Source organism: Rhineura floridana, chromosome 8 (genome assembly GCF_030035675.1).
Source record: "Rhineura floridana isolate rRhiFlo1 chromosome 8, rRhiFlo1.hap2, whole genome shotgun sequence".
Lineage (NCBI taxonomy): Eukaryota > Metazoa > Chordata > Lepidosauria > Squamata > Rhineuridae > Rhineura > Rhineura floridana.
In genome coordinates this window covers 29,513,069-29,538,676 of record NC_084487.1, presented here as the reverse complement: position 1 = coordinate 29,538,676, position 25,608 = coordinate 29,513,069, and the positions used below count along the sequence as shown (strand labels likewise).

At 43.5% G+C, this 25,608-nt stretch overlaps 1 protein-coding gene across 1 annotated transcript; it reads right to left on the bottom strand.

The window, feature by feature from the left end:
- Nucleotides 1-8,895: 8,895 nt before the first annotated feature.
- STMP1 (short transmembrane mitochondrial protein 1) lies at nucleotides 8,896-24,712 on the bottom strand. The gene is made up of 3 exons (XM_061638749.1): nucleotides 24,586-24,712; nucleotides 10,828-10,881; nucleotides 8,896-9,478 (listed from the first exon to the last, which is right to left on the bottom strand). The coding sequence occupies exons 1-3, from the start codon at nucleotides 24,598-24,600 to the stop codon at nucleotides 9,401-9,403; spliced, it is 147 nt and encodes a 48-aa protein (XP_061494733.1). The 5' UTR covers nucleotides 24,601-24,712; the 3' UTR covers nucleotides 8,896-9,400.
- Between the last annotated feature and the right edge of the window lie 896 nt (nucleotides 24,713-25,608).

Here is a 25,608-nt window from a genome sequence, read left to right as displayed (position 1 = left end):
ATGATTTCAAAAGTTCTCTGCAAGTGAACAGTTCAGGTGTCTGGCAAGAGCAATCTGTCCTCCTTTGGCAGTCTGGGTAGAGAACAAGGGGTGCCAGAAAGAGAGAAAAATGGGGGTGTCAGAGAGAGAAAGGGACTGGCCACACTAGGGATTGGTGAGAAATTCAATTAAGTTCACATTTAAAGTTGAATTTATAAAATTCACACATTCTGAAGCAATATGAGAACCGAAAGACAGACAGCCTTCGAATTCTGCATGTGTCCGGATTTTGTGATTCAGTTCTCCAACCAAGCAATGCTTTACAAAAGTGCATATATTAACGGAAAGTGTTGAAAAAATGAATACGTGAAAATATCATACAAAAATGCATTATATTAGGATAAATTGATTGCAAAAATGTGTACATTAATCAAAACTGCATACAAAAATGTATTTACTAGGAGAAATTCACACTAAAATGCTGGAAAAAATTCAGGAGGATTTTTTTTTAAAAAAAAAAAGCGAATTGCTGCAGAAACATGGAGAACGGAGAAAAATGAGAAATTGAGAGAACAGAAACTGACAGATCATTCCATCCCTAGGCCCCACCTACGTTTGGCTCTGACACACCCACCACTGGCTTTTGCCATGTCTCCCACCAGCATGTGGCCCTGACAAATTGCCCGAGGGAATGTAGCTCTCATTAGAGAAAAGGTTTCCCACCTTATTGTATAGCTTGATTCTGTGTTAAACAGAAACCTTCACTGTATTATGTGATGTGGCCTCCCTTTGAGTCCTCCAAAAGTCAATCGTTCTTTCACATTAGCCCAGAAGGGGCTGGCAGCCTTAGTGGGAGAGGAAGGAGTGGCTACCCACTGAGTAGTTATTTAAGAAGCTGATGGGCAACAATGAAAATTCTCTGCATAAATAGAACAAGTTGCAAATAAATGGGAAAAACAACTAAACTAGAAATGTCCTGGGTAATTTATGAGGACACTGGGTTTAATTATCCAAAAGTCAATAGGGGTTATTACAGTTTAAACCATCTCCAGTCTGAAAATTTGGTGCTAAAGTCCTGTCCCAAATGGATGCATGAAAAGGTGCCACTTCTGTTGCCCAAATGGACTATATAAACTTATTATTGCTTTTAATGATGCTTTTATTGTTTTTAAATTTTATTGCCTTTGTATGTGTAAAGCTGCCTTGATGTACTCCATGAAAAGTGCAGCTTATAAATACTTTAATAAATAAAATCAAATATTAAGTGCATGTGAAATAATGTTACCATTTTGCTAAAAAAAAAGAAAGCCAGGCTTAAGCATTGAATTAGTTTCAGTACTACAACTGTAAGTTATTGAATGATTGTAAGTAGTTCTACAGCTCAAGAAGAACAGCAAGCTGATACAACCATGTTGTGAAATGATAAAAGTACAATTTCTTTTTAGAAGGCTTTGGGTTTGCTGTGTGGAAGGACAAGATTATCTCCCCCGCTGCCTTTAATTCAAAGACAGGGGACCAACTCCCATCAGCTCCAGCGAACCACCAGTGAAGGATTATGGGAAATGTAGTCACAGGTTCTCCACCCATAATTTAACTAATGCTCTCAGAACATTGGAATTGTCAGAGCTTGGGATCTTCAGAGCTTAGAAGAATACGTTTAAAAAGGAATAAATTACCATTATAATTACAATTGTTCTGAAAGGAATAAATTACCATTACAATCACAATTGTTCTGAAAGGAATTGATTACTTTATCATTACTCAAAAGTAATCACTACAAATTACACTTAAGTTACTTAAAAAAATACAGTGCCTACAAGGTGCTGGCCTTGGCTGCTACACACCTAAGTCAGCTAAAACAATACTAAATATAAACACAGAGAGAGAGTATAAATTTTTTAACCCATAATATAGTGTTGGCGGTCTCTCCGCTGGTAAGGGAGGCAGGAAGGCAGGCAGAGGCCACTACTCAGATCTTTGCACGTCAAACCAAGTGCAACCCTCCCCCCCCACACACACACACTGCAGAGCTTGGAAAAGTTAGTTATTTGAACTACAACTCCCAACAGGCCCAGCCAGCATGAACACTGGATTGGGCTGATGGGGGTTGTAGTTCAAAAAAGTAACTTTTCCAAGCTGTGCTTCAGCCAGCAAGTATAATCTCTCTCACTTAACCATCTCCCAGATCCTGCCATGCCACCAACTAAGGGACACCCACCTAAGCAAACATTTTCCTGAGACGCAAAAAAGTTAAAACACTACAAATCCAGCAAAGTAGCCAGGGAGAGCAGCCGAGGCCACTTTGTGTGCCTAGTGCAAACACAGTATTCACACACACACGTGTGTGTGTGTGTCACCTTCACCTCCACTGTTCTTTATCTCCATTCTGCTGCTGCCTCCTTCTCCTTTATCCGTGTCCTTGTCCTCCAGCTTCCCCCCCATTCTTCACCACCACCGTCCATTTTTTTAAGCAATTGTTTTATCCACTCCACCCCGTCTCGCTCTCCACCTCCACCCTTGTCGCCTCCTACCCACCCACAGAGCGTGAGGGAAGAGCGACGCTGCACAGAAGCCCAGTTTGAGGCACATGATTTTCATCCACAAATCAGAGGAGCAGAAGACTTTCCCTGCTTTCCCCCTCTCAAGTAATGCCCCAAAGTAATGCTGGAAGCATTACAATTACTCTTCAAAAGTAATAAAATCACTCCTCGTTCTGTTACAATCAAAATGTAAAGGAATTGCCCACTCGTTTCTCATAAAAGTAATGAATTACAAGTAATGCTTTTTTAAAACGAATTACTTCCAACCTCTGCTCTCATTCCTCTCCCCACAAATTCCTGTTTAACTAGGAAACCATCTCATAAATTCTGGAATTGCAGTACATGCAGTATGTTGCCGTTTCCAAATCTTTCGGTCCATTGGCATCATTTCCTTATTCAGTATTACAGATACATTACTAAAACACAGAAAAAAAAGGAATCTTGACATGACAGTACAGATGAATGCATTTAGGGTCTTTTTTTGTGCGGTAGTGGTGCAGCAGTGTGTTAGGAAGATAGGAAGCTGCAATATACTGTGCCAGGTCATTGATCCATCTAGCTCCGTAGTGTTTATGCTTATTGGCAGTGGCTGTCCAGGGTTTTAGACAAGGGTCTCACCCTGCCCTACTTGGAAATGGCAAGGATGGAACCTGGGACCTTCTACATGCCAAGCATGTGCTCTGCCACTGAGCCACAACTGTTCCAGGTCTGTAGTAAATGTGGATTCCCTACTTTACTGATTCACAAATACGCTCCTGTACGTTGGCGAAACATTACTCAAAAAGAATCTTGATGGAACCATATATCCCCTTTTCCTATATGGGAAGCCATCCTGAGCATTGCTATAAATCATCCATCAATAAACAACTCTTGCAAACTCTGCTCATTGGTATTGCACTTGCTACTCAGTCTCCTGCCAAAAGGCATAAATGTGGGAAGAACCTGTGTTCACATTTACTCACATTTCATATAGATAGGTATCACCAATAGGCTGGAACAAGAGAAGCATATCTATTTTGGACTTCGAAGCAGACAAACGTTCTAAGCAGACAAAACCGGAGAACATTTATTTATTTAGTTATTGCAATGGGGAGCAGTTTGCAAGCACACACTCTTCAACAAAACTGGTACTAGCAGACGTGAAACTATAGAGCAATTGCTTGCTCGCAGAAGGTCCTGGTTTAATCCCCAGCATCTTCAGGTTGGGCAGGGAAGGTCCCCTGCCTTAAACCCTGGAGAGCTGCTGCCAGTCAGTGTAGATAGTACTGAGCTAGATGGTCCAATGGTCTGACTCGGTATAAGGCAGCCTCTTATGTTCCAGTGGACAGCGCATGGTGTTTGGTGCCTTGCACTAAAGCTTTTCTAGCCCCACTTTCCATTCAGACATCCCCCACCCCTGGCGGAAGTCACACTGAAGGGTTGGGGGACTCTAGAGCTCCCTGCAATGTGGAACCTGGGGAACAGGAACTGTCCAGCAGGAAGAAATTATTTTTGTTAAAAAGAAAAGAAAAGAAGCCTTTAATCCTGGTCTATGTTTCTACTATTTGAACCTTCATAATTATGTCACCAAGACAAGTGCATGTCCGTATAGAATATGTTCTAGCTCTTCACAAACACATTACTGACTATCAAAAGGAGTTGCCGGTGAAGCTCAAAGGAACTCAAAAGGGACATAAAAAGTCAGTTCAATTCACATTAATGAGGACTGATCAGAATGTCTTTTGGCCTTTGTTTAAAATCAGCTTTGTTGCTGAAAGTCAACTGCTTGGCCATGCTGAATGAGCAAAACTCATGAAAGTGCAACAAACACACCCACCCACCGCTAAACCCTTCTGACTTTTCATGTAACATAAACAGTATGGACACTGCATATTCCTCTGAAAGGAAAAAAAACAGGGTTTTTTTTTTAATGCTCATAAGAAATTCAAGTGATTGCAGCACAAACATTTCATACCCTTTTGAAGAGGGGATTCCTAACACTGTGCTGTGCATCTGTTTTTCATAGACAAGGGCTCAAAAAGAGAGTGCAAAGGAGGAAATTACAGGACCACAATCCAAGTGAACTGTTGATTTCAGTATGTAAGGATGTATAAATATACCTCAAGCTCCAGTCAAGGGTAGAGATGAGATCTGTTGGTCACTGCAAGTTTGAAAGCATTCCATTAACCTGATAGGCCAGCATTGATTCAAGTTCATTCTTTGTTCACTCGCTGTTGCTTCTACTGATCTTTTACTTCCCGTTGCAAAAAATATTGATATTAATGTCTATATTTTTAAAGGAAATAATATTTTCAAAGGATACACTGATAAATCATTCTTAATATTGATTGCAGCAGATTTGTTATTTTTAAAAAGTCTTTGAAAATAGTTGTAGAAAAACGCTACATAAAAATCCAATCTGCCACGACAGAGAGTAAGCAAATTAATGGAAAATCCGGTACCAAATCTGAATAGGGAGAAATTCGACCACATCCCTAGTCGAGGGAATAATTCACTGTGAAGCAAATACCTTTGATTGGTTGAAAAAGCTCACAATTCTTCACTATTTAGTATTGTAAATTTGGGGCTTTTCGTTTAGAGAAAAGGCGAGTAAGAAGAGACATGACAAAGGTGTATACAATTATCCACAGTGTGGAAAAAGCAGACAGAGACCTCTGTCATAGCACTAGAACTTGGGGACATCCAACAAAGTCAAATGTTGGAAGATTCAGGACACACGATGCATCATTAAACTATGGAATTCACTCTCACAAGAAGTAGTGATGGCCACCAACTTGGATGACTTTAAAAGAGGGTTAGACAAATTAATGGAGGGTAAGACTATCTATGGCTACTAGCCATGGTGGCTATGTTCTAGTTTTACCATCAGATGCAGTATGCCTCTGAATACCAGTTGCAGGGAATCACAGGTGGGGAGAATGCTACTGCACTCAAGCCTTGCTTTTGGGCTCCCCATAGGCCCTTGGCTGGCCAGTGTGAGAACAGAATGCTGTACTGCATGGGCCATGGGCTTTATTCAGCAAGGCTCTTCTTAGCTTCTTATTGTCATTTTTCAGATAAATGCACACCATGATAATTCAGATGTCTTCAACAAGTCCATGAGATCTGCAACAATGGCTATGGTGATCGCAAGACTCTGGTTGTCCTGGAGCTTCTGTGGTGGGAGTTCTCCAAGTCCTAGGACAGCAGTGTGACATCCTTGGACTGGAGGGACATGGGCATCATGGGTTTGACTTGTGGAAGTTCTTCTGAGGCTGGTCCTGGCTGCAATTCCCCTTCTGACTCTACCACCTTGTCCGCTGAAGGAGGAGAACCTGACCCCAAGGTCATGACTCTCTCACACTCACACCTCTCTCTCTCTCTCTATTCTCCACCCAGGCAAGCAAAAGGCTTTATCAGAGTTCAAGGACACATTCCAGCCAGGAAAACGCACACTCGTGTAACATGTGAAGCAAGAGATGTGGCTTAAGGAAGGAGGATATGACTGTGGAAGAGGTGTGGCCTGAGGAGATTCCCAAGAGCTATACAGAGGCCTGGAGGACCATCACCCATACTGATGGCCTGGAAATCTGCCCAGCAGAACAAAATGCATGCGCTTCCATGGTGACAAAACTCCTATTTGGGGCACTTAGATGTGGGGTCATGCTCATTTGCACCAGTCCCTCCCCCATATGGTTTATACGTTTGGAGGAGTGTTGCAGGGGGGAAGCCTGCCAACATGTGTGGACTGTGCCTGTGAGTTGGAATCCCAGCATTCAGGTTTCGAACTCACAGAGACCACCTACCGATGTTTGGGAGGCTGCCTTACTGCAGGCACCCACCCAAACATAGGAACACCTTTGGGGAAATCATCCATGCTGTTTTCCCAGCTCACACAGCATTAATGGCATGTGTATGTATGCCTGAGTAGTGGGGAGTAGTCCATTAGAGCTAGTGGGGCACTAACCCACCAACCTTAGTCTGCTCTCACTACCCCCTGCTTACTTATAACTAGTCCAGGTGGGTGGCCCTGCCTATCAGCTTCCTCCTTCTTAGTCTCAGGGTTGCCCTTGTAGAACTTGCATGGAAGAGGATGAGGGCAAAACTAGAATTACATGGCTCTGCCTGTTATTGGCTCTAACTCCGCCTAGTGGTGGTCTCCTTGCTTTCTGCCCTACCAGTCCCAACAAACACAAGCCATCGCTACGTCTAAATAAGGTTAAAGTCTAGGCAACGTTTTCTGCTACATTTTTCTGTGGAAAATGTCCTGTGGAAATATGTTGATTTCATATCAGTGAAACTGGGCAAACTTGTAACTAACTTTTTTTGCTGGTAACTATCTGTGAGGAGCATATAAAAATGTAGACTTCTTTGGAAGTGCTAAAATGTGTATGTTAACAGTTTTCAGTGGATCTTAATATTTAAACAATACAGAGAAAAGTGTTTGCTGCTGAACTGTCATGTCTTAAAATTTTTACAAGTAAAGCATAATTTTTAAATACAGTTTTGACTCTTCATAAAATATTTAAGTCACATTAAGTGTGCTTTATTGATATTTCCCCCCAATCAATTACTTCAGTTTAAATTCTTTTCACTATTGGAAAAACTTTTGAGATGTTTAATAATTAATAAGTGAAAAATTAATGTGGCATTTTAAAAGTGTTTTATTTACTAAATATAAATCAAATGATCAGATTCAGATGATCAGATTCACAATTGGTTTCAGGCTCTGGAAACTTTTTCTCCAACACAAAACTTGATGGAAACCTGGGGACGACTTTATTCTCCAGAATGAAGACTGGAAGTGTATTGTGTTGCACCACTTCACCTCCTAGAGCAGGGATAGGGAACCTGTGGCTCTCCAGATATCGTTGGACTCCAGTTCCCATTAGCCCTGACCATTGGCCAGGCGACCTTGACCTGATGGGAGCTCTAGTCCAACAACACCTAGAGGGTCACAAGTTACCCATCGCTGCTTCAGAGCATCCTTCTGTAATCGGGCGCCCTCTGGACGACTTGAACTGCAACACTCATAAGGCCCAGGCTGCACATTTTATCCCAGCCTTGCACTAAGGGAACAAACCTAAGAGTGCATGAAAATTCTCACATGGATATGCCTGAATAGAACATCATCAAGATAAATGTTTAGCATGCCAGACACGGAACCTATGAAAAACCTAGGTTCAAATCTTCTCTGGCCAAGAACTCCCTGTGTGATCTTAGACAAGACACTAACTATTTCTTTGTTTGTTGAGCTGGAAGAATAACTATCTTATTAAGGTTGTTTGTAGCGATGCATTGAACATGTTCGAATACAGAGATGTATGAATTGACTTATGCTCATGGATTCTCCCACTCGTGGAAGAGGAGGGACTCATTTTCCCTGATTCTCCTTTCCACCTGCATCCCCAGAAAGTCTGCTTTGGAGTGTTTAAGGACCCTCTGGAATAGTGTGGGAAATGGCAGGAGAAAGGGGGTTATCATTGAAATAGACTTCCACTGCCATTCCATGAGAGACAGCCTCTATTCGATCACCAGACCCTCTGCTTACAGAATGGCTACACTGGATTCCATGCAGTAAGAACACACTTGCCAGGTTCTCATATCACGTTATGCCAAACCATGGTTTAGTGCAAACACACAAAGTGTGCAGGCTCCAGGAGAGAGGATAGCAGCCATTTTGCTCCTTCCTAGTTGTTCTGGTGTATGCTGGGTGAGTGTGTCATCTGAAACCAGGTTCATGGTTTATCTCTCTCCAGACTAATCACAAGTTGTAATTAAGGTCTGGCCTATGATTTACAGCCCGCAGTTTGTCCAGGACAGTTAAACGACACACTAAACCAAATCAAACCATGATTTAGCTCAGTGCAGTAGCAGAATGAATGGAAAGGAGCAGTGCAGCCACAATATTCTCTTTGGGAGCCCACTTGCTCATGTGTTCACGCTAAGCCATGGCTTGGCTTAGCATGACACATCAACCAGGCCACTGCAATCTTTGCACAGCCCAATTCAAAAGCTTTGCCAATGACAGACAAATACAGACTCCTAACAACTGTTAATATTGCAAAAGAGTAATAATAGCATACAACAGGTACACCAGTCCTCCACTCTCACCAACTACTTGGATATCCAGGGTTTGAGGCAGAGGACCTTTTCCAGCCCTATCCAGAGATGCTGGGCTTGAACATGGGACCTTCTGCATGCAAAGCAGATGCTCTACCACTGAGGCATGCCCTTTCCCTGAGTTGCCTAACAAAATGCCTATGGTGAAAGCAAGACATGAAACTATTTCAGAGTTCCCTGATTTGCGTAAAAATTCACACCCATTTTGCATGGAATAACTGAGTACACATGGCACAAAATTCAACAAGGTTAAAAGAAAAAGAAAACTTCTCACTTCAGAGAACAAAAAGACAAGGACTTTTATCAATGATTTGGTATGTTACAAATCAGCTGTACAAAAAGTACCGTAAAGCTGTGTTACTGAATAAATTAATATTTCTATCTGTGGGTGTACTTTTAATTTCTTTCATGAGTCAATGTAACAACCAGACCATTATTGACTGTTGTGTTGGAATAATTATAGGAATTTCATTACTCTATGCCAAAATCACATGAATACTGAATACAAAATATTATTCAACAAAAACACTGAGAACAATAGTCCAATCTCTCTGTCTCTCTGCTTTGTTTTTCTTATTACACATGGGTTAAAAAAGAGAGAGAAGAAGCAGTCAAATATACAGAAAGCATTGGAAGGTCCCATGGATCTGGTAACACTTCAGCTTGAGGGCAGTCTAGTTCTTCAAGACTAAACCTGGAGGAAATCCACAAACACCACTTTAAGGTTTGGCATCTGCAAACTACATCATCTACACAATACAGAGGTGGCTAGGCCAACATCATTTGTCACTAGGAGGCTTTTTTCTAGCTTCCACATCTCTCTTGATGTCTTCTATCTTCTTTGCAATGTTCGGAACCTATTTAAAAGCAGAAAAGACTATCAGAATCTTTTAGAATTTACTGCAGATGTGGGGAACCTTTGGTCCACCTGATGTTGCTGAACTACAACTCCCATCAGCCTTAGCAAGCAAGGCCAATGGCTATGGATGAAGGAAGTTGTAGTTCAGCAATATGGGGGGGGGAGAAGGTTCCCCACACCTGGTTTGCAGGATTCGTACCTTTATGATGCCAACCAAAATATCACAAAGCAGCGAACAAGCTTTCAATTTGTCTGGAATTCTTCACTGGTCTCAGTGGTATGAAAGGGCTAAAGAGATGTTTTGGATTGGTTCTGAAACGCTAAAGCAGAGATTGCCAACCTTTTTGGTCCAGTGGATGCACTTCAAATTTTGAGAAAGTGCTGTGGGCACCAGTGACAAAATGGCTGCCGTGGGGATGTGGCATAACACAAAATGGCTGCCACATTTAAAACAGCAGAAAAAGAAGCATGAGCACATCAGTGGGAAAAATGCACCTACATCAGCCACTGCCACACTAGCTCATACAGAGAAGCTCTTTGTACCTTTTCCTCTTGTTCAGACTGGAAGGGCGGGTGGGTGTTCAAATCTGGCATCCAATTAAATGTGGGTATGTTTAAAGGGAGTTTATTTATTTATTTAATAACCCGGTCTTCCTCCCAGAAGGAGCCCAGGGCGGCAAACAAAAACACTAAAAGCACTGAGGAGTTCTGAGGACATATTTACTGTGAGTTTTCACGGGCACCACTGAAGGTACCGGTGGGCACACTGATGCCTGCGGGTGCCACTCTGGCAACCTGTGTCTTACAATCCGCACTAGTACCAGTCTTAAGACAGAGTATGGGCAGAGGTAGCAGACTTCATAGATTAGGCTCTCCTAGGTGCTATTCAGATTGCACCTAGGGATGCTAGGTTAAAGAAACACACGAAGGCTGACCCTCAGTTTGAAAATATAAAATCCAGCAGTTTTCTAGATCTGTCTCCAGCCTTACACGGAACACACAGGTTCCTTGTGGTACAGAACAGCACGAAACACAGTAATTTGTATGATAACAAAGATTAATTTTAGGTGTTTTTTAAAAAAGTCAGTGGAAGCTGAATTGGATAGCTTTCCTTAGCGGTTGGAGGAAAGACACCTTTGGAGAATAAAGTCACACCTTCAAGTGGTATCAAATTCTCTTCCTCCAGTTTAGGATCTCGCTTCTGAACAGCTCTATTGACCCTATATAGGATGAACTTGAACTACAACTAGTTCTCTTTTAAAACGAACATTCCAAACTCTGCCCCTACCACAAAAGCAGTGTTAACAGAAGCTCAACGGGAGGAAAGCAGCAAAAAATAAAACTCACATCATAGTTCTGCGCCAAATACATCCCAACTACATTGCCAAGTGCAAAACCAACCTAAAGAAGAAACAAAAAAGACAGACAAGAAGGATTACACTTTTCTCCCAGATGGTGAATGAACTCAAGAATATAGCTGCTTTTTTAAATAAATGAATAAAGAAATCCTTTTGCCAGCTTCAAAACAAACCTGATCCTCATTAAAGTGTTTGTCACATTCTCAGCCATGCCTTTTTTTGCCAAGTGGTTTCCACTGTTTAGAATGCTTGCTGCTAATATAAGCTACATATCAAACAATTAACTCCTCCAGTCACAATTTTCAATGTGAATGCAGGGATTTTGCAAATTTTTAATACCCCATAGCATTTGACAAGTGCCAATGGGATTGGGGTGTGTGTGTTAAGTAACATGCTCACGGCATTGAGGGGTCTCTCCTTAAGTGGTCCCCTGTCTTCCTCCTTACTGCCATTGCTGCCAGCTTGCCAAGGAGAAAGGTGGTGGGCAAGCAGGTGGTGCTGTTCCACATCCTCGCTGCAATTGCCACTCACTGCTCATCTCCAAAGGGCCGGAGAGTAGGTGAGCAAACAGGTGGCCAAAGTGAAAAGGAGGGGCAGCAAAACGAATGCTGTGGTGGGCCCCTCCACATTTGTGGGCCTTGGTGGATGCCTGGCCATGCCAAACCTTGACACTGGACCAGATGGTCAACAGAAGACCATTATGAAGTTGCCTTAGAACAGCTGGAAGTACAACAGCAGGGTTCATTCAGTCTGTAACTTAAGGGTTAATTCTGTTAGCAGTAAGCCAACCACATAGAGAGTTGTGGTGATGTTGCTTGGCAACAAGGCAGTGTCATGATCTTTGCTGATGTAGCATGTGCTCTCACTGGCTGTGTAGTTCTCAGAGAGTTTCCCCCCCTGTATGTTTGGGTGAATGTCTCCTTGATCTGTACAAGGCCTGAACTAAGGAAGACAAAACCTCTCTAGTTTTTCTCTTCAAATTATACACTGTTTTTGTTCAGTTTACTTAGTAAAGTGTTATCAGGATCTTTTCTCTCTGGACTCCATCTACATTATTTAAATGACTCTGACAAGAAGAGCAGGGATGGGGAACCTCAGGCCCGGGCTCTGAATGTGTTCCTCAAGCCCTCTCTGTTTGAGTCTCCCCAGATAACATCCCCTCTCACAGGGCACACCCTGCTTAAGTGCTTTTGCCTGGCTGGAATGTGTGCTTGAACTGTGATAATGTGTTGTGCTTCCCTGGAAGGAGGGTGGAGAGATGTATGGTGTGCATAGAAACCATGACTTAGGTATGGCAGGAATGTAGCCTACTGGAGAAAGGTAAGAGTCACATCCATTGCTCCACCTACTTTTGCCTCTGGCCCCACCCACCACTGGCATACAGCCCCCAGAAAGTGGCCCATGGGCTGGAAAAAGTTTCCCCAATCCTGCCTTAGACAAACCAAAGGCTTATCCTAATGCAGCATCGTCTACTCTGGTTTACAGCGGCCTTCCATCCAAAAAGATTTAACCACTTCTAAATCCACTTTAACCACTTCAGCTGATTTTCCACATTCAACATTTAAGAGTTGGTGCTTCGTAAACCTCTTCCATCTGGATAATACAGCCCTCAAATCTTGTAATGTAAAAAGGGTAAATAAAAACATTGCCAAGAAGTGAAAATATTTCAATGCCTGTGGTTTATGGCTTTACTGCAAGAGGATCTATTTTTCAGCCACAAAAGAATTGCAGATTTTATTGCCACTGGGGATAGAAAGAGCTGTTAAAAAAATACATACAGTGAAGTTTAAATTGTTTAAATGCACCACCACCATATGTTCTCTTGAAAAAGCAGGGACCTTATTTATTTCAGGAGCTGAGAATTCATTTATCACTCTCTTTAGGATATAATAGATTTAGCGCTTGGAAGAGGAGAGCAAAATCAATTTCAGATTGTGCACACCATGATAAACTCATTTTCACAACCCCCTTAGGAGGTAGAGATAACATATTTTTTGATCCCAAGTTTTTGCAAAGACATTGCTTATTTATCTCAATTACTCACAGCTGAATACACACAAGCCATTTAAATAGTACTGAGTGGTTTGAGGTGATAGAAATGCTCTGTCTGTGACACTTGATCTAGGATCATTCATTCACCCGTGCAGATCATCACTTGCTCTTGTAGTAGTCAAGCATGTGAGAGTAAGGGCGCATCTGTACTACACATGAAAAGCATTATCATAGCGCTTTAAAGTCATGGCTTTCCCCAAAGAATCCTGGGAGCTGTAGTTTGTTAAGGGTGCTGAGAGTTCAGAGACCCCTATTCCCCTCACAGAGGTACAATTTGCATAGTTCCCTGGGAAAACCTATCAAAGGTCCTTTCTTCCAGTCCTTGGGAACAGCGGAAATAGAGGAGACAGGAGTTGCATTAGAAGGGCAATAAGTTAAGGCACCAGGAAGTATGCAGGACATTGCTGGCCATGTCTCATCTCCCAGGTGGTACTGGCATGGAAGCCTCAGGATCTGGGAACATCTAATCCTGTTGGCCTAGCAAGCAGGCTCCCATGTTGAGCACTCGGGAGATGGCATTCCAAAAGAAGCCACCCAAAACGTGCATGATTTGGGAAATGTGGATGTATACAATATTTCAGTGCTACCATAAAGACCAAATTAGGCATGGCAGGAATCCTAATTTGTCCTCCGATACCATTGTCCTCAAACAGCCCCCACACCTGATGTCATATGCGTGGGGCAGGTAAAGACACAGATGCGAAGGAAGAATTGGGATCTTAAAGCTTAATTAACTTAAAGCTTAATTAACAGCTTTTGTCTAATTCAACACTAGATCCAAATTACAATCTGATTCTTTGCATGGTGACTTGTTTCCCTTGCATTCAATGGGATATACTTTCAAGCATACATAAGTAAGGATCGAGCCTTAGTTATGCACTCTTTGAGAAGTAACATTACTTGCTGAACAGTATGGCGATATATAGGCATCACACTAAACCATAGTTTAGTGTGATGTGAACAGGCCTACGCAAATCTTGGGCTTGTGTTCTACTCCTCCAATGAGAATACAAAGAGGAGTTCAAAGGAGTTCCACTTCTAGCTTGTCATGATATCCAAATCAATAAACTGAAACATTAACCAGTTTGCCAGTTCAGTTATGCAAAAGCAGGAGCAAAAGCTTCTGAACTCCTTGTGGACGTGCCAGTGGAAGGGAGGGAAGATGGGACCACATGAGACTAATCTGGGCTCATTCATGTTATGCTAAACTATGTTTAAGAGTACTGCCCAAATGTGGGCCATGTCTGCACTGGCAAAACCTTGTAGGCTTCCCATGGGCCACAAGGAAACAGGATTCTGGATTAGATGTGTCTTTGGTGTGATCCAGAAGGGCTCTTCTTCTGCACTACACATTTAAAGCAGTTTTATACTACTTCAAACAGTCATGGCTTCCCCCAAAGAATCCTGGGAAATATAGTTTGTTAAGGGTGCTGAGAGTTGTTAGGAGACCCCTATTCACAGAGCAACAATTCCCAAAGTTGTTTAACAATCCATCCCTCTTCCCACAGAACTCTGGGAATTGTAGCTCTGTGAGGGGAACAAGGGTCTCCAAACTCTCAGCACCCTTAAGAAACTACAGTTCCCAGGATCCTTGGGGGAAGTTGTGTCTGTTTCAAGTGGCATGATACCACTTTAAATGTATAGTGCAGATGGGGCCTGTGCCATGCAACTCATCTGCTGCAGATGGGTGCAATGGAAGTGCTGACACAGTCTGCATGCCACGGCAAACAATGCTTTGCATAAGGGTTCTCCTAGGCTGCACCAATCCTGCCAAAACGGGAGCACTGCTCACAGAGCATGAGAGTCAGAATTGCTGGTTCTGTGCTTTGAATACAAACTGCAAGGAAACATTCTCCATTACAAACCTTTGGGTTAGCTCCAAGTAGGGCTGGTGTGGAGAGCACCCTGTTCCTCTTTCCATCTGTGCTCAAACTATTTCAAGCTGCCGAGTTCCTGCATCAGACCCCCAACCCAACTTGTTGGGGGGGTTCAAGAGCTGCCCTCCCCATTCAGAATACAAGCACAGTCACACAGATGGAAGGGACTGGAAGGCAGAGAAATCACTTTCACTTAGGAATCCCAGATGTGTGTCGGGGCAGTCTTGGATTCAACGGTGGATTTCTCAGCAAAAAAGCCACCCTCTTCCAGACAGGAAAAACACTCTGAATTTCAAAGGTAAATTGTATATTTCTAAAAAGCCACTGGCTTCTTTTACAGCCACATTAAACAAAAAAACACTGCCCTGTTTATGATTTGCCGTATTCGGTAGCACATGATGTGCAGTCACAAACACACAATGTGTCCCAAAGTTATTTGCTGCATTCTTTGCTCCAAAATTGCGCTCTGCCTGAAACACGCCAAGACATTTAGTCTACTTGGAAGCTAAGATATCCTTTGCTTCTAACTCCCCTCCCCACAAAAAAACACCAGTCATTCACATCAACACCATATCTGTGTCAACTAACATCTAATAAGATTTCCATCTCACGATCCAGCTCCACAATAGAAATTATTTTTAAAAAACTTAATCCCAAAAAAGCATGCTTAGTTGTGAGATGCCCCGTACCTTTCTGCATCCCCCCCCCATGCCCCTTTTCCTTCATCCAGAGTTTTGGTACATCTGTCCCGGTTTACAGTGGATGCAGAACTGCCCCTCGTAGCATCCCTACACTGTTAGAAAACAAATTTAGAGTCCTTGGCGGGCCTTGCTTCTCTTGACACGTCCTGGTACACATCCAGGGGTGTGGTGTGGGAAGAGATTTCATCTCAAAAGCTGCACCCATACCAGCAAGCCACCCATGCCCAGCCCACCCCGGGCTCATTTGCTTTGAGCCAAGGGAACATAAAATGCATGCCGGCACCATTCCATCGATTGGTGGTTGGAAAAATTGACTGCACTCATGTTTTGTGAGATGGTTGCTGGAACATTGCAATGGGCCAGTTTTTAGAAGGAAAAGCATGCAAGGCAACCCACAGATCAAATATCTATACAAGAACAACACGGCCTTCTTACTCAGCTGGCTCTGACTATTTGGACTCACACACCCATCTACATCTTCTCCCAAGCTACATAAATACTTCCCTGGTCTTCATTTTGTATTTCCATCTCCTTTTTTTTTTGCTCTTGTGCCACCTACCTCGACACATCCTTCTTCCCTTAGGTTTTGAGGGAGCATGTCAGCTGCTCATGGCTGCTCATGCTGGGGCCATATCTGCACCATACATTTAAAGCACTATGACACCACTTTATCATGGCTTCACCCAAGGAATCCTGGGAACACTATTTTGAAAAGGGTGCTGAGAGTTGTTAGGAGAGCCCGATTCCCCTTACAGAACTACAATTCCCAGAGTGGTTTATCAATCAATTTCTGAATTGTAGGTCTTTGGGGCAATCTTCTGAGGGCCACATGCCAGTAGTGGGCAGGGCCACAGGCAAGCGTGGACAGAGCAATAAACATACACTTTACCTTTGCATAGTAGGCTCACTTCTACACATGCTCACACAGCCCTCCACATCCTCCATCCAGGCAAGCAAGATGCATTATCAAGTTCAAGGCAAACATTTGGGGTGTGAAGCCGGGCCAGTGAGGAATGTGGCCTGGGAAGAATTCTGAATGTCAGAGAGAGAACTCTGTAGGGCCACTCGTAGGCCCCGGGCCTGAGGTTCCTCACTTAGTCGGATGCTACACTCCCTATGTCCACAAACCCTGTTGTGGATAAAGGAGGAAATAACTGCTGGATTACTAGAAACACTGGGTAAACCTTTGGTTCTCCTGTCTCCATGTCCATTCTGGAAACCAGAAAAGGGGGCATCAAGGGAAGAGGAGTGATCAAGAGGGCACCTGCAAAATGGCAGGCACTTGGAGGGGGAAAAAATGCTCCACTTGGTTCAACAGCTCTGACTCCCTTTCACTGTAGTCCTTTCATATTTTGACATGGAACCTTGTGGTCAAGTCATACATTAACTTTGAAGTAGTCGTGAAATGTGAAGTATAAGAGTCAGAAAGCCTCCATAGCCATACCCCAAGAGGAGTCAAAAAAAATGCCTGCAACTGTGTTGGTCGATTGTTATATACACCCCCCACACCAGAGGGCTGCAAGACATATATAGGATAATACCCATTAAGATGAGTGTTTCTGCAAGCACATACTTTCCTGGGAGTAGCCTCCACTGAGCTCCAACTGCACAGTTCAGGGATGGAGAACATGTGACCCTGCAGATGTTTCTGGACTCCCATCAGCCCCAACAAGCATGGCCAATAAGCGGGGGTGATGGGGAACTGTAGTCCTGCAACATCTGGAGGGCCACAGGTTCTCACCCAGGCATAGGTTCAACTTATCACACACAATCAGCTTTAACAAAAGATATTCAGCCACCTGAAGTGCAACCTTTAGCCTTCAATTAGAAATGCCAACTATCTTGTAAAGAAGTGTTACTATTTAAATGGCTAGCATGAAATAGGGGGCCTGGCAACCAAGAGGTCTTCTGTATCTTTAAAAGTTGTGCAGGGGGAAGGCAGAATTCCACCTTGTGGTTTTTCCCATTACAGTGTTGCAAGAAAACCTGCAGGTGGATTAATTTTCTCTTCTCTTAAAGATACAGAATCATTCTCAGGCCATGACCTGGCAACCCTAAATAAGGGTCATTTCCCAACTTCCTCTAGGCTAATCTATGCTAAACCTAAAAGGCTGCTTACCACCTCATTCATTACCCAGAACTCAGAGCGCCTGTCATTTGCCCTGGTGTTTTGGCATATGACATCATTGCTCCTGCTCTGTTCTGGCATATGACATCATTGCTCCTGCTCTGAAAAAAGTCCCAGAGGTGCACTCCCCTATGTTCCCTCTACGTCTGAGGCAGGAAAGTTCTCACACAATGACTTACAGCACAATGTTTATATATCTACTCAGAAGTAAACCCCACTGAATTTCATGACAAACCCGCCCCACTCCATGAAGCATGTATAGGACTGCAGCCTTCATCACCTGATACTCATCGACTATGCAGGATGGGGGGAGGTATGTGCCTGAAATCACTATAAAGCAGGGATGAGGGACCTCTTTTAGCCCCAGCCAAAGGGCCACATTCCTTTGTGGGCAACCTTCTTGGGGCCACATGTTGGGGTGGGTGAGGCCAGAGGCAAATGTGGGCAGAGCTATGGATGAGACTGTACAACCATGCAAATATCAGAGGTCGCTACAGATACACACACCTCTCCATCCTGCAACCAAGAGGCATTGCCCCAGCTGAACAATCAATCAGGGGCTGGTGAGGGGTGTCACCGGAGGGTAGGTTGTGACCTAGGAAAAGTCAGATAGAGAGGCCCAGAGGACTGCATTCAGCCCCCAAGCCTGAGGTTCCCTATCCCCTGCCATAAAGTGGAAGTTACCATAGTTAAAAAAAAAAATGCTCACTCTGATCTGGTGACTGGCAACTTTCACAGGAGTAGAGTTCCAAGCAATTTAAATATGAAGACTGACTGGGTTAACTTGCAGAGGTAGGATTTTATACCACTTCAAACTAAAAAAAAATGATACCAGGTCTGCATCATCTGTTTTTCAGCCTCCCTAGTGGAAAACGCTATAGTGTGGTGATGCTTCATGAACACTTTTAACACATGCATGGCACTGCACCACTTCACACAAGCCCCATCCATCCTGGCAGCTGGGGCTGGTTTGAACATAAGAAGAGCCTGGTGGATCAGGTCAATGGCCCATCTATTCCAGCATCCTCTTCTCACAGCAGCCAACCAGATGCCTACAGGAAGCCCACAAGTAGGACACAAGCACAACAGCTCTCTCTTCTCCTGTGGTTTCCCATAACTAGTATTCAGAAGCATACTGCCTCCAACAGTGGAGGCAGAACGTAACGTCAGGGTTAGTAGCCAGCCGCTGATAGCTTTATCCTCCATAAATTTGCCTAATCCCCTTTTAAAGTAATCCAGGTTGGTGGCCATCTCTGCCTCTTGTGAGAGCAAATTCCATAGTTTATGAGCTGTGTACATTCAAACGCCTTCCATTCAACTGTGCCAACTTTGCACGATAAGTACAGTACGCATGTTCACACCTCCCACAGTGAGCAACACAAATCAAAGTTGCATCCTGGTAGCCTCTACTGTAATGTATAAAGCAGTCCTGGGAGTTTAGGGTAGTGGCCCACTTATTTTGAAGTTCAAAGGGGTCAGCTCCTGAAGCAACATATCCTCCCTTATGGGGCCTACACATGGCTCATTTTCCAAGATGTTAAAGCACTTTTTCTGCTAAGCGGATTTAAATAGTCTAAAGAGGAGGGAGAAAGATGGCGGCACATTTGACAACTGGCAATTTATACGTCAAGTGAGGACTGCAAAGGATCAGTAAGAATTTAAAGGACTGCCCGCAGTTATCTTAATTTTATGCATAGCCTTGGGGGGAAAAATACACAAGTACTTTGGTCTTTTGAAAAATGAAAACAAAAGCACCATTTGCGAGATTATCCCTTTACCTCCCTACAACAGTGTAGCAAACAGGGAAGAGAAAGTAAGGCAGAAATGTATTAGCTTTTCCCTGTTCCATTCTTTCAGTTCTCAAACACTAATCAGAAAGCCTTAAATGATTTGTATCATGGGTTTGCAGTGCAAGAGAACGTCCGGCAATGACTCTGCCAAAAAACATATAAGGCTGCCCTCTCCACTGAGAGTTTTATCCACCGTTTTGACAGAGGAATAAGAGATACCCTTCAAACGATTCCAGCTTTGCTTTGTATTGCAACGCATTAAAAAAAAATGAAAACAATAATGACAACAAAAGGCTGACTCTCAACAGAGATCAGAATCTGAGCTAGGAGGCTGTAGGAATAAAAGAGAGAGAAAAATTAAGAATTAGAAAAAGTCTGATTACTTTAAAATTACACATGCACACACTGTACAGAGTAACAATTAAAAGTCTGGGCTTGGAATTAAGTATGAGCACAGGGCATCACTTATGGCACCCTTCCCCAGCCTGGCACTCTCCAGATGCTTTGGGCTATAACTCCCATCAGACCCGGCCAGCACAACCAATGTCAGCTGCAGTCCAAAACATTTGGAGGACACGAAGTTAGGGTAGGCAGCTTTACAGGCTTTAAAGGGGGCTGACAGTTGTTTAAAACATCTGGAGGGGGCCAAGTTGGAGAAGGCTGACTACAGGGTTACATTCAACTAAACCCTACTCAGAGTAGACCCACTGAAAGTAATGAATCTTAGTTAGTCATCCCCATTAACTTCAATGGGTCTACCCTGAGTAGGACTAGTGTTGAATCCCCCGCATAGGGCTTACTTCTGAGTATGCATGCATAGGGGCCGCCTGCTTATAATTACAGTGCATACTGTTGGACGTGCTCTGCCACTTTTACCAGTCTTCTGCATGCAAAAGGTCCTAGGTTCAGTCCCCAACATCTCCAGGCAGGACTAGGGAAGACACCTGCCTGAAACCCTGGAGATCCTCTACCATTCAGACAGTACTGAGCCGGATGGACCAATTGGTCTGACTCAGTATAAGGCAGCTTCTTTAGTTTGTAAGGGTAAGATTTCCCTCTACTTACTCAACTCATAATTAAGAGTAAAACAGAACATTGTAGTCTGAGTTAGCTAGTTATGTGTGAGTCTTTCCCTTTAAACTGTATAGATGTGGGGGCTTTAAAAGAGGGTAGGGAACAGGTGGACCTCCAGATGTTGTTGAACTCCCATCAGTCCCAGCCAGCATGTTCAATGGTCAGAGACAACAGAAGTTGTAATACAGAACATCTGAATGGCCACAGCTCCCCCATCCATAAATAAAAAGGAAACACTGTCTTCGAAATAGCATTATTTATTAATAATTACTAATTTGTTAAAACGTCTACACTGCCAACATTAAAAAAAAATATCATGGTGGTGAACAGCATAAAATCAACCAAAAAATTATGCTCATAAGAAGTACAAAGTGCAATCAGCAGATCAAATTAATATATCACTGTAGCTGGATCACCCCCTCAAAGAAAGCCTGGGTGAACAGATCAGTTTTAAGCAAGCACCTAAATGCCTATGATGTAGGTGCCTGCCTGACATTCATTGGGAGCGCATTCCAAAGAAAAGGAGCTGCCACGACCCATGCAGAGATTGCCAAAACTTTGCAAACTCAATGAACGTCGGTTCCTGTGTGTCCTCTATAGAACTCCCATACATTTCAGAGGAAAGAATATACATTCGAGAACAGAGACCAAATGTGTCTGTTTCTGAGGAGCTTTTATGTTTTAACGGATATGTTTTATTCCACTTCGCTGAATTTTCAGGATTGTTTTAATCGTTGTATTAATATGATGTTGAGGACCCTTGTAGTAAAAAGGCAGGATAGAAGTGACCTGTGCAACCTTTATATGACTCACTGCACTCAGGTCCTCCTTATGGGCTTCCCATAGGTATCTGGCTGGCCACTGAGAACACAGAATGCTGGACTAAAAGGGCCACTGAACTGATCCAACAGGTGCTTACGTTCTTATGATTTCATTGGCCCAGTTGCTCATTCTCAATCTGATCCACCTCACAGGGCTTTGGAGAGGATAGGAACACAGGAAGTTGCCTTATACCGCGTCAGAGCACGGATCCATCTAGATCAGTATTATCCAATATGAACAGACATGGTTATTTCCCAAGCATATGTGGAGATGCCAAAGATTGAATCTGAGACCTTCTGTGTGCAAAACATGTTCTCTACCACCGAGTTATGGGCATCCCTGCCCCGAGTTCCTAGGAAAAAAGCAACTCCGCAACTTCAAATAAGCACTGGGCCAGCAAACAGCCAGGTATGCCTATATGTGTGAACATAGGGCTAAAAATGTTAAAATTAACAGCAAACCTCAGAGACAGAGGTTCACTGAGAAGCTTAAACAAAGCTGTCACAAAAGAAATTGTTGCATTGATCCCAAAGAGAGCTATAAAAGGTAAAGGTGTCCCCGCGCTTGTAGTGCGAGTCATTTCCGACTCTTAGGGCGACGTCTTGTGACGTTTACTAGGCAGACCATATATATGGGGTGGGATTGCCAGTTCTATCCCCGGCCTTTCTTTACCCCCCAGCACACGTCGGGTACTCATTTTACCGACCACGGATGGATGGAAAAGAGAGCTATAGAGCCCCGCAAATAGATCATAACTCTGGCAATGCCAAAGAGACTTGCCAAACAATTAGCAGATGTGTTGGTTCCCAATAATGAGATACACTTGAGATTATACCTTGTATACAGGATAAGATGGTACAACGCCTAGAGTTAAGATGCTCTATAAAAAAATTATCAGGCATGATCTAGCCCTCTGCAGCAGCCAATAGGGCAAAGGTATGAAATCTGTAGCCCTGCAGATGTTGTTAAACTTCAACTCCCATCCTCCTGGACCATTAGCTATGCTGGCTGGGGCTGATGGAAACTAGAGGCCAGCAACGTCTGGAGATCCACAGGTTCCCCACCACTGCAGTAAGGAGTCAATCATTCAATATATATAGGCCGTATATAAATGGGTTTATTTGAATATCTACTCAAGAAGAGAGTGGTGTTTTCTGAGAGATGTTAAGGGGTTATATGGCTTCTGGAAGCCGTTGCCAGGCTGCAGACAACTGACAACTTAAGGCAGAGTGCATACGTAAGAGATTAAAGATGACAGCTATCCAGTGGGAAGGCAGTTGCATACCTGTTTGATTGTGTGTGAAAATACAAAATAAGCCAGTTATGCATTAACCAGGTTTGCAAGTTAAGTCCACAAAACCTACCACTACCCCCAGGGGTGTAGTTGTCCAGGGTTACGGGGGGTAGTAGACCCTTACTTTTTGGGGAGCAGGATTCCAGCCAGGTCTCTATGTACGAGCCTATCAACATGAAAGGGGAATGTATTAACCTCTGAGAAGGGTCCTTATCTTTTTGTGCTGATTTGAACCAGTAAAAAGAGGTGAATCAGCCACTGAGAAGACTCCTCTCAGTAGTTAACACACAGCCTCCCATTTCATGCTGACTGGCTTCTAGGGACAAGTGTTGTAATAGTGGACAGCAAGGGAGACGAGTGAAAGTGGAAAAGGGAGCATGGCTGTGAGGAGGCATGATGTGACTACCATGTGACTTCTGAATTTGCTACTACACTACTGGCCAGCCCTACACGAAATGTTAATAACCTGCTTATTTACATATATCTATATTTGCAGACCAAGCTTCTGCACCGTTTTCTTGCCCCATCACCTAGAGACAGTGATCTGCTGCCTAAGAGGGCAGGATTTGATCTAACAGGCTTAAGTTACAAGAGGGTAGATTTCTAATGAGCATTAGGGAAAGCCAACCAATTACCAGGAGGATGGCTCTCCCTCATTGGAAGTCCTCAAGAAGAGCAGCCATTGCCAACCTGGTGCCATCAAGATGTTACTGGACTACAATTCCCATCATCCCTGACCTTTAGCAATGCTGGCTGGGGCTGACGGGGAGTTGTAGCTCAGAAACATCTTAAGGGACGCACTTAGAGACCACTTCAGTCATGAGCATGCAGTGAAACAGCATTGTGGTGAAGAGTAATACATACCCTTTTAGACCTCAGATTTTAACACTAAAGAGACCTTCCATATTCTGAGGCAGTATACCTCTGAAAACAAGGAACAGGAAAGTAAAAAGTGAGATGGGTACTATCTCCATACCTTGCTAGTGAATATCCAGAGGCATCTGGCCAGCAATTAATGGCAAGAGAACATTAGAAGATCTTTATCAGAGCCAGCAAAGCAATTGTGCCATCCTTATGATTTGTAAGGACAGCAAAAGGGCACTTAATCCATGTGAAAATATGCTGAGAATCTGTCCAGGACAACACTGAAGATTGCAATTACAAAACCCATTTACAAATCAATGAGGATTTCTATCCCAGAGCCATATTATAGAGCTATAGTATGTGGGCAGAGATGTGGGGCAAGAGAAACCTTGCATCCTTGGATCAATTGGAAAATGGATGGAAGCGGCTGGAACTTAACAGGGGCAGAAGAATCTATATCTTTCCAGGCTTACAGCACAATCCTATTTACCCAGAAGTAAGTCTTATGGAGTTCAGTGGGATGCATGTTCAAATAAGCTTGGATACAATTGCATTCTTACAGTGCAGCCCGAAACATATCTACTCAGATGTAAGTCCCAGTTTTCAATGGGGCTTACTCCTAGTTACAAACTTACACCCTTTATTTTATTTCTCCTCCCCCACTATCACTGTTAGCATTATCTCTCTCTCTCCCTTTTTCTTTCATATCCTAGTAGCCAAATGTGACTGCACGCTCCCCTCCCTCCCTCCCTTTGTCCTCTCTGTAGAATGCACATCAGGATCTATTGATAGAACTCTGGTCGATCTGAAGCAGATCGCGAAGCATTTTTGACTCCCATTTTGTGGAACTATAGCTACGAGTAAATGACTTTTCATAGCTGAATGAAGCAACTGGAATGAAGCAGGCTCACCGGGAACGGACGTCTGTGTGAAAGGACCGTGAGGTCAGCGTTGGTCGTGGAAACAAATATCTAAGCTCAGAATGTGGTCAAGAGGCACCCTGTTCTTTCATTCTAACTATATATCTACCCCAGGTTTGGGTGGCAGGTCTTGGCATTCCGGTATATATACATCTGAAAAATTAGATCTGAGAATCCACCCCTGCTCTGCCCAACCCAGCCTCTACATCCCTTCAAAAAACTTACAAAAAACTGAAACATGATGGTGCCGGCTGCCCGTCATGTTCTGCCACTCTGCCTCCAGTTAGAGAAGAAAGAACAGCTAGAGCACAGCTGAGAGCCACTTCTCTTCCGGGTCCCCGCCTTCCAACCCCACTCTTGCTTCCCTCACTGGCTAGGTACCTTAGATGGGCTGCTCCATCGCCCTATCCATGGTTCTCCTCGTTCTTTTCCGCGTAAACCCGAGGCACCCTCACTTCCTCTTTCTCGCGTCATGGGAAGGGGCAGGCGTCCCAGCGCAGGCTGATGACTCAGATTGGAAAGGTGGGATTTAGTTTTTTGTGTTTTGCGGCAATTTGGCAAGGCACTCGAGCTCTTCTCGTGAATTGGTCACAGTTTAAATTGTGTACTGAACACACAATACATACATGCACAAACATACATGCATATTTAGGATGACCCTGCCTGATGCAGATGTTTCTAAGCTCCACTGAGCTGAGTTAAACACGTGCTTGGCTTTCTCGGTCAAGATTCATAGTGCAATCCTGTACATGTCTACTCGGAGATAAGCCCGACTGAGTTTAGTGGGACTTACTCCCAGGGAAATGGGTATGCAGTTGCAGCCTGCCTGAGTTTGATCAGATCTAACTAAGCTCTGTCCCAAACCGAAAATGTACTGCCTTCAAGTCGATTCCGACTTATGGCGACACTATGAATAGGGTTTTCATGAGGCTGAGAGGCAGTGACTGGCCCAAGGTCACCCAGTGAGCTTCATGGCTGTGTGGGGATTCGAACCTGGTCACCCAAGTAATAGTCCAACACCTTAACCACTACCGAGACTGAGTCATCACATTTTAAGATCTCACTTGTGACACTTTTATTACAATTCATTTTTATATATCCTTGCATGTCTGTTAGCAAAATAAAGAGAAAGTACCAACACTTCCACATCCATGTATTTGCACCATATTTTGCTGCCTTTTCTACTCAGCCTACTCTACTAAGGCTGCAGTCCACTACAGTCTCACCTGGGAGGAAGACACATTGAAC

Coding starts and splice junctions, on each gene's coding strand:
- STMP1 (XM_061638749.1), bottom strand. Junction 9,479..10,827: donor ATTTGGCGCAGAACTATGAT/GTGAGTTTTATT, acceptor GCTTTTAAATAG/GTTCCGAACATTGCAAAGAA.